This window comes from Saccostrea cucullata, unplaced genomic scaffold, assembly GCF_032062105.1.
Source record: "Saccostrea cucullata isolate Sc308-1 unplaced genomic scaffold, CSIRO_AGI_Scuc_v1 ctg2338, whole genome shotgun sequence".
Lineage (NCBI taxonomy): Eukaryota > Metazoa > Mollusca > Bivalvia > Ostreida > Ostreidae > Saccostrea > Saccostrea cuccullata.
Genome location: NW_026923342.1, coordinates 36,071 through 45,424, shown reverse-complemented (window position 1 = coordinate 45,424; position 9,354 = coordinate 36,071). Strand labels below are relative to the sequence as shown.

The window sequence follows — 9,354 nt, the reverse complement described above, 5'->3', positions numbered from 1 at the left end:
TTTTCTACTTTCCAATTACAAAAAAATGTACTTTTATCAATTGTCATGCCATGTCCTTCAGTTGGCTAGAAATGATAGGTGAAAGACCTGTGAGTGTGAGGGCAGAGCTTTGGTTGGTGACTTCCCGGGCAAAGGCCTAAAGTAGAGAGGAATATGGAGATCAAATGGGTTCCTTTGCCATGACAAGAATGCTCAGTTGTTAGCCAAAGCAAAACTAGAGATTCAGGGTGTCTGGTTTAGAATCCTGAACCAGTCATTTTCATGTTTTTTCTCTCCTGTTACATAAACAAGCCACTTTTGTAGTTTTCATCTCTACTTTAACAGTTGGTGTCTCAAAAAAAAAAAAATACACATGTATTATAACTTAACTTGTTTGGAACCAAATATAAATCCAGCATATAATATTTTTTGTCCTGTTAATTTTATGTCTACTGAACCCAGAATTTCTTCCCATGTTCTCTTTTATGTCAAGTTGCACTTTGCACAGAAAATGAAATTAATTGAATAAGTAATTTATTTTCAGTAAAACAAAATATGAAGACAGAATGACAGATGATTGTTTTCTGAAATGTGTTGAATATTTCATAAACATTGAACATACATTGTATGAGACAAACAGCAATTATTAGCACTGTCCCAGAGAAAAGAAAGAATGGATGTAAATAAAAGTGATACAATTTTAAGAATTGTAACAGCTTTAGGAATGATAAACAACATAATCATAAATCTTTCCCAAATTCTTCAAAAATTATACATGTCATGATTTGTTCTTTATCACAATTATGTTTCTTCCTCTTTCTCTCATAAATCCAACCATCTCATTTTAATAATGTACAGCTGAAATATCTTCCCAAAAAATTTTATGTATTAATATAGCTCTGATTGGGTATTGTATAAAAAGTCTGGCATATGACATCATGATGACATCATACATTCTTCCTGTCAGTCAGAACTCGGATGATCGTGCCTGATCCTCCAATTGCATACACCTGTAATGGAGAGAATTTTATTAAGCTGAATTAATTTACTGAAAGCAAAGCAATTGGGCCTTTAACTATAACCCCACACAGATCTAATACAAAGCATAAAGCAGCACATAAGGAGGGAAAAAAATCATATCATATCTTACCAAACCTAATTACAGCATTGTATTTTCATAATATTTAAAGTCAATTTTTCTACAGAGCTATAACTTTGGTGCTATTTATTGCATGATATTTACAGTTTCCTGAATTGCATATTTAAGAAATAAATCATGCACCATCCGGACATTATATAAACTGAGAGAGCATCCACGAACTCCAAAATTAATTCGAACATCAGCAGTATGTATCAGGTACTCACTTCAAGGGACTCCTTTGAATAATTCATAATTTAAAAAATACAAAAAAACTTTCAAATACCTTTTCATGCCATGTCAGAAGTGCTGCACTGCTTCCTTCCGATGGAAATTCAAATCCTCTATAAATATATTTCATGAGAATGTCCAATGATTTACTGTCAAGGGCATTAACTCCCTTTTCAATTTCACTTGTTTTAAATGCAGTCAAAACTCGAACCACCAGCTGCACTACTTTGTCCTTAAAATTAAAAAAAAATCATTTCTTCAAATCAATTACCTCTTTATATGGAATTGGTTTGGAATCACAAACATGGATTTGATAAATTGTTTTAAATGGTATTATATACTTAATAATAATGAAAAATTATCTAGCCATTACATTGTAATATAAACTCTAAGTGCTTAATAAAATCATAACAATTAATCTACTTAAAAAGCAAGACTCTTCATAAGCTTACATACCACTATAAAAAGAGGAAGAAAATCTTTAAGCCTTACCTTCATTCTTTTGTCTTTACTACCCTGTAGAGGATTCTGTAAGACAGCTTTCAGAGCTTCCACATTTTTAGCTTAGAGGTGTTAAGGAAATAGAGGATTTAAACATTGAATCTCAAAATATGATTACATTATTATTAAATGCAACTGTTTTGTCAAGTTTATGCTCAATAAGCTTTCTTTTAACAGTAAGAAGCATGAAGTGTAGTTTGTGAAGCAAGCTTTACAAAGAGCAATGCAAGCTCAGTAGGGATTAGGAACAGAAAATTACAAATAAAATTGGTTTATGAAGCAAATTTTGATGGAAAACCTTCCTAGAATTTCTCTGCTACCAGCATTCCATGTGATGGCAAATATAACAGTCCACCAGTTACTGGTTTTATCAAAAAGGCTGATCAAACTTTTTTTTATGGTATCTAGTGTAACAGGAAAGGAGAAAATAGCTGGACCAGGAATTTAACCCGGGAACCCTGTGGCTGCATCACTAGTCAGGTGCTCTACTGACTGAGTTATCCAGGTCAATATCCACAGCCCATTACATTCCTCCCTCCTTAGACAATTTTTGCCCTCGAAGATACAACACAAGTCCTTATTAGCCCCTGGCAGGACTTTCACCTGCAATTCCAGGGGTGGTCAAGGGCACCAAATCTGTTACTGTAACAGGAAAGAAGAAAATTTATGGCTGGACCGGGATTGTCCAGGAATCGAACCCCCGGACCTCTGCATCACTAGTCAGGTGCTCTACTGACTGCCTATCCAGGCCAATATTCACAGCCCACACCATTACACTAGAAACCAAAAGCAATATTAACTAAAATGCACTGAAAATGTATGTTTATTTTGCTACATTGTGAATACACGACCGGGATTGTACTATTTTAACGATAGAACATTCTATCTACCGGGACCTCTGCATCACAAGTCAGGTGCTCTACTGACTGAGTTACCCAGGCCAATATTCACAGCCCACACCATTACACTAGAAACCAAAAGCAATATTAACTGTCCTGCTTGTAAATGTAGATGTAGGCTTGTATGACTACTAGTAATCTCAGCGAAAATGTTGTGCGGACTAAAAATTTTGGTCTGGTATCCTACCAGACCAAAATTTTTAGTCCCTACGACTCGCTGAGATTAGACTACTGGTACTTCTCTGCAAAAAACCTACTTCATTTTCTAAAGTTTCTGACTTTATTCCAATAAAAATATGACACAACTTGCTGCTATGACACACGGAAGAAAATAGGCACAGCAGTCAAAAAAAGGATACATTGGTTTAAATAGTTGGTAACTTCGTTTTCATTGGGACCAACTTCACCAACATCTGTGTCTTCGTTATCTTGAAAGTTTTCTTCATCATACTCGTCAACATTGACCTTTCTAAATTTGCTAGCACCAGTATTTTTTGACATTGTTACTAGTTTTCCCTTTTGCAACACACCCCGGAAGTTATTTTTCTTTCCGGCTTACTACGTTCGTAAATATACGTATTGTGTTAGGTAAGTCGTTCCATAAATATGACCTCAGTGCTGTTGACTTTGTAAAATATGTAATGTAGATCAGAGAGATGCATGTAATACATGTATATATCTTTAATTAAGTTTTAAAAGTCATGTACTTGAATGGTAAAAATTGTAATTTCAATCCATAAAATCTGTATCATACATTTTTTTTAATAGGGCAATCGTTTTTCTTCTTAAAAAAACACAGGTACGGTGCTTGTTTCGGTAATTTTTTAATCAACAATATACCATACTAAAACAAAAATTGCATTTATAAAAACTATACTGTGTTATAGGGTTAAAAATTATTTCTGAAACAAGTGCCTGTGCAGGAGCGGATCCAGAATTTTTTTAACAAGGTCCACCCCAGTCAAAAAATCTCCAACCCAGGAATTTCTTAACAAACCAAAAATACATATAAACAAACTAGCAAAAACATAACAGCAACAACAACGGAAACTCCTTTCCCAAACCCATTTCGCGTGTGTGTATGTGTGTGTGTGTGTGTGTAGTGGGGGGGGGGTATTGTCGCTGCCCTGTCTTCCCAAATTTCATATCTATATAATTATGATTTTATATCAACGGATCCGCGCTTTATAGTCCGGGGCTTGATAGGTGGAGGGAGTTCCAACGTCACATTTGATTGGTTAAGTCTGCAAACCCCGTGGGTGGGGATGGGGGGTCCGGGGACCCTCTATAGATCCGCGCTTGTTTTTTTTTTATTATTTAAAAATATTTAAAAAAAATGCCATTAAATCTTAATTTTTTAACATATGATATTTTGTCGACGGAATTTAAAGGAAAGAAAATTTATAATTATACAGTTTTCTTTTTATTCAAAGTTTATATTCATTTCCTGATCCGATCAATTTTCGATGTAATAAAAATGGAATATACTTTAACACAGTAACCACTAACCACGTTTTGTGCCAAATTATAAAATTTTCTTGCATACAACGATATCGATCATGTTTTCATTCCGAAATTCAAACCAAGAAATAAAACTAAACATTTTGTGTTTTAAAATCATGCAAGCTATATGGTAGGCTATTATAAAATAGAAACACTTCTCTTATAAATAAAATTTAATTGCATGGTAATTCTTTTTTTTTTAATTAAATATTGTAAAATAGTTGAAACATATCATACGTATTGTGTTCTACAAGAATAATTAATGAAGCAAATCTCTCTTAATTATTCCCTCTCTTCATCTCTCTCTTTCAAAGGTAACATAATTGAATTTTCTGAAATAAGATTCTTTCTTTTAAGGTGTGTAAATTTCTACTAATTTTTTTTTTATCTGATTAACATGCCCCCATTCTATTTTTTTTTTTAAATAAACATATTTGGGGGTGGGTTAACCCCCCCCCCCCGTTTTATTTAGATATTTCGTTCGGGTTCGTTCTTTAATTCCAGTCGATGTTTTGAGAATGTGGTATAAAAAGCGCCCTCTATCGTCGCCATAATATTTGTCAACATGGTAAAAATTTTCGCTCTGTACAAATCCATCATCATCTAAGCCAGAGTTTATTAATCTGAACCCTTGTCGATAAATTTGGATAAAACAATAATAAAATATTTAATTAAAATATCAGATTTCATTTTGTGATTAATAATATTAGTATGATCGTTATATGTAAGCTAGATGTGTCTCCATCAGAAAGAGATAGTGGCAATTTTTGAGTTTGAAGATGCAATTGTAGTTAAAAATATATATGAATAAGATTGTAATACTAATATTTGTTTCATGGATTTATAACTTCTCGGAATCGTAATTTAAAATGAAGAACTTTCTGCAAACGAACGAGTTTCGTTTATTCTGCAAACCGAATTTCCTCGATCTAATTTAGGCCTCTTACAACAAACACAATGAACTAATAAATGACGTATTGTTTCCAGGCAAAAGTTAAGGCAAAGGATCTCCGTGGCAAGAAGAAGGAGGAACTAACAAAGCAGTTGGATGAACTGAAAAATGTAAGTTTGGAAACAAGATAATATTGCTAACAGTTTGCTGTCGACACGTAAAAAATTAACTGTTTCTTTGGACAAACCTTCGGCGGAGTTTCCAGAAACCATTGGTCCAACCAGCAAAAGTGATAGAAAATTTAAATATCCATTGCAATTTACTATCTTACTGAAGTTACAGAATCATGTGACTGATTTTTATCTGCCATCATTCAGTGACGGAACTTTGATTCTCGATTTTTTTCGTGAACACCATAAAGTTTTCTTCTCTTCACTGTAATGACTTGGCAAAAAAAAACCTGGCAATGTATCAAGTAAAAAGGAGGGTCAGATGATTTCAATTTATGTGTTTAAATTCTTTAATAATAAATGCAACTTTATGTAATCTTCAAAAATTGTTTTAGAGGGGATCTGCTATGATTTGCTACATTTTAGTCTGTAACATATTTTACATGTAACTGTGGTGAGAAATATGTCCCAATTATCAGTCTTGAAAGTATGAATTGTTTTTCAGGAACTTGGTTCATTGAGGGTTGCTAAAGTGACTGGTGGTGCAGCATCCAAACTGTCTAAAATGTAAGTTATTCTGATGATAGGTATGAATAGTGGATTGAACATTCTGGTTCCTTGCTGTTAGGGCTGTCACGGTTCCAAAATTTTTCGGGTCGGGTCGGTTCTGATTTTTTTAGGTTCGGTTTCGGGTTTCTTGGGTCGGGTAGGTAATGGAAGAAAAGCTCATGATTTGTATTATTTTCAACAATAAAAAGAATATTTTCATTTAATCTTAGAAATTGCAACATTATAACTAGTTTAAAGTAGCCTCCTGACTAGACAACAATTGTACCAAATTATTTAAATCACCTTATAATGACAATGTACTAACCAATCTCTCGTTTTTTATAGTAAAATCTACTCTATTATACAAATTGGAACCGAACCGAATTCCGGAAAAACGGAACCCTACCAAACCCGAATTAATTGTTCCGCGGTTCCGGGTCATTTCGGGTACCCGTGACAGCCCTACTTGCTGTTCATTAGAAGGTACATAGAATAATTAAGCTGCAGAAACTGTAGTATTATCATGGTTATGGTTTTATATTTTAGTGTTTGACCATAAATATTGTCCAATTTATGGCACAAGCTTTTTTTGGACACAGACGAGGTTTTATCATTAATGGGATATAAAACAACCAATCAAATACTGCATCAATTAAGCCGGCAGACTGTGATTCATCACATCTCTGTGACATACGATGCAAAGAGAAACTTTTCTCAATTAATTACATCCTCCAACTAGTGGAGGAGGTTTAATTGGCAAAGAACATTTTTTTTCAAAACTTTTTAAACAGCCAGGTTAATATGAAATGCACCAATAAAAGGTTTAAAATGCCACCCCAACCGCTGTTTGATGATTCCTCTTTTAAGTCATATGAAATATTTTTGATAAGTTCAATTAATCAAAATAAAAAAAAATCTAATTTTTTTATTACTTCATATATAAAAGATATGACTTTTCTCTAAGTTGCACAATTTAAATCAATTATGATTCAAAGCTATCAAAAATTTAAGTCAATTTAATAACTATAAAAACGTGAAGATATTCAAGTTCAAAATTCGTTATATAAAAAAAAAAAAAATAAAAGTATCTAACATATATCTACATCTACACTCAATCTCATAAAATTGTTTTTTAACTCTTTTAGGCTATCTAAATTTAATTCCTTGGTTCTCAGGCCAATTTTCTCCAAAACAGATGCGGGAGGGCAGCATTTTATTTTTCATTTTATTGGCAATAAAGTAGATGAGGGAGGTATTTTTTTTATTTCAATTTCCGAATTTTCTTTAACATAGAGATAATTTTTTTAATCACAGATATACTTTCCATTTCTGGTCAAAATTTCTGCTTTATCCATTGCTTAACAGCGTGTAAACATCGTAGGTAATGTCCTCGAATGTATTTTCAAACGAAGTAGCCAAAATCTCATTGTAAATGGCTACCGGAAGTGATATTTGAATACTAAACTACGAAATAAATGAGGTCGGAATTTTTTTTCCCGGATTGGTCTCCGCAACACCAACTTTTTATTTTATCAAAAATACAATAAAATCGGCAATGCGGCTACCTCAAAACGGATGCGCGCGGGCCTGAGAACCAAGATTTCAATTTTATATGGCCTTATAGCTTTAAGTTTGAAACTGAACATGGGCATACACCATGTTAGATTGTACTATCTACGATATCAGCAATGGGGTATACCCTTCACATTCTTTACACCAGCCTGCTTTATTGCTGCAGATATCAGCATGGAATGATGATCCATGTTCCTACTGGTTATCGTGCATTTCCTTTGTTTACATGTCATATAAATATAACAGTAAAGTGTGTTTGTGTTTATTTGTAAATTGCTGACCTTTACAACTGTTGTAAGTTTCTTTGGTATCTTTCTCTCCTGTCATGGAAAAAGTACCCAAGTATACAGTCATTTTTGTTGCTGCTGAGTGCTTTGTAGCAAAAATACTAGTTCAATCAAGTTTAGCTTAATAAATTCAGATTCCCATTTAATGTCAAGTCATTACAGATGATGCAAACTTTTTGGCCTGAAAAATTATGAAGTTTTGCCATTGGATCGATAGGACTGATGTAATGACAAAAAGTATTCTCATTAATATTATTTATATGATGACATCTTGTTTAAAAGAAGAACTTAAGTTATGTCTGGTAATTTTATTTTCAGCCGTGTGGTGAGGAAGTCTATTGCCCGTGTGTTGACAGTGATCCACCAGACCCAGAAGGAGAACCTTAGGAAATACTACAGATCAAAGCGTCTAAAGCCCACAGACCTCCGTCAAAAGAAGACCCGCGCCATGAGGAGGGCCCTGACACCCTACGAAAAGTCCATCAAGTCACGGAAACAACAGCGCAAAGAAAGACTCTACCCCTTGAGAAAATTCGCAGTTAAACAATAAATTATATGGTGTAGAGTTTGTTCGTAGTTTGTTATTTTTTTTAAAAAACAGACTTAGGCCATGAAAATTAATTAATAGGTTCTGAGGTCAAAAATTTCAAACTTTACCGTGGCAGTCATTTGAGGGGGGAGGTATCTTTTTTTTGATAGTTGTATTAACTGATATTCATACTTTTTTGTTCTTTTAATGCATGTATTTTAATTGTAATGTGGTCAACTCACTTTGAAAAATAGGAAATTATTGTGATTTCCCTCTTCAGAATGTCATTAGAATTGATCAATGCGGCAGTATTTGACCTGATGCGATGGTGCCTGAGAAATTGTCATTGACCTTATCCTTAAAAGACGGTAATTTTTGAAATTGGAAGTGCATTGTATTAAAGGGAATTGATTCATTTTGTTTATTCTCTATATTCTTTATTTGCACCTCTGAGCTGAAGGCCTGTCCTCTAGTGCCCACGCGATTGATGATTGGTGTTTTGCACCGAGTTGCCAATATTTCATCCATATTTGGGCGGGAACGATTGGAACCTTTATTATTCTCGAATATTCACTCTGTCTGCTCGATTGGTTTGGTAGGGTAAACTTAGAAGGCCTTCTCAGAACCATATATGGCATGCATATCTTTGTTTCTCTCACACAGCTTCTGATTGGCTAAAAATCTGTTTCTAAAACTGCATCGAAAAAATGTGTTTTTATGGAAAATGAGTCCAAATCGATTTTTATTTATTCAATGCAATATTTAAAATCTGGAATTGAATTTTTTTTAACCCACGCATTTTTGTAAATTTGCTCTTTGCAAGATTAGCATCTACCGTTTCATGGTTGAATTCAACTTTCCATTCGACGAGCCGAGTTTTGACGTTGCTTACGGAGATAGAAGAAAGCAAAGACATGCATGCCATATAAATATGGTTGTGTAGATAAATTATTGTAGAAGACAATGGTAATAAACAGTTTGCCAGTGCATTTCACCCGAAAGTGTAAATGATTGCGTTTCTGAGGAAAGGGTTATTGAGTATAATTCGGAGTTCTAAAGATTCCTTGTGTTATTATTATACTGTGGGTTAAAAATTTATTTCCG

The 9,354-nt window shown here is 33.7% G+C and overlaps 2 protein-coding genes across 2 annotated transcripts; one reads left to right on the top strand and one right to left on the bottom strand.

The window, feature by feature from the left end:
• Positions 1-496: 496 nt before the first annotated feature.
• LOC134263772 (actin-related protein 2/3 complex subunit 5-C-like) lies at positions 497-3,306 on the bottom strand. The gene is made up of 4 exons (XM_062746150.1): positions 3,108-3,306; positions 1,841-1,911; positions 1,404-1,580; positions 497-989 (listed from the first exon to the last, which is right to left on the bottom strand). The coding sequence occupies exons 1-4, from the start codon at positions 3,247-3,249 to the stop codon at positions 927-929; spliced, it is 453 nt and encodes a 150-aa protein (XP_062602134.1). The 5' UTR covers positions 3,250-3,306; the 3' UTR covers positions 497-926.
• A 1,435-nt stretch (positions 3,307-4,741) lies between these two features.
• LOC134263774 (large ribosomal subunit protein uL29-like) lies at positions 4,742-8,289 on the top strand. Its single transcript, XM_062746152.1, has 4 exons — positions 4,742-4,819; positions 5,239-5,313; positions 5,819-5,880; positions 8,040-8,289. Exons 1-4 carry the CDS (start codon positions 4,817-4,819, stop codon positions 8,269-8,271), a joined length of 372 nt encoding a protein of 123 aa, XP_062602136.1. The 5' UTR covers positions 4,742-4,816; the 3' UTR covers positions 8,272-8,289.
• Positions 8,290-9,354: the final 1,065 nt, after the last annotated feature.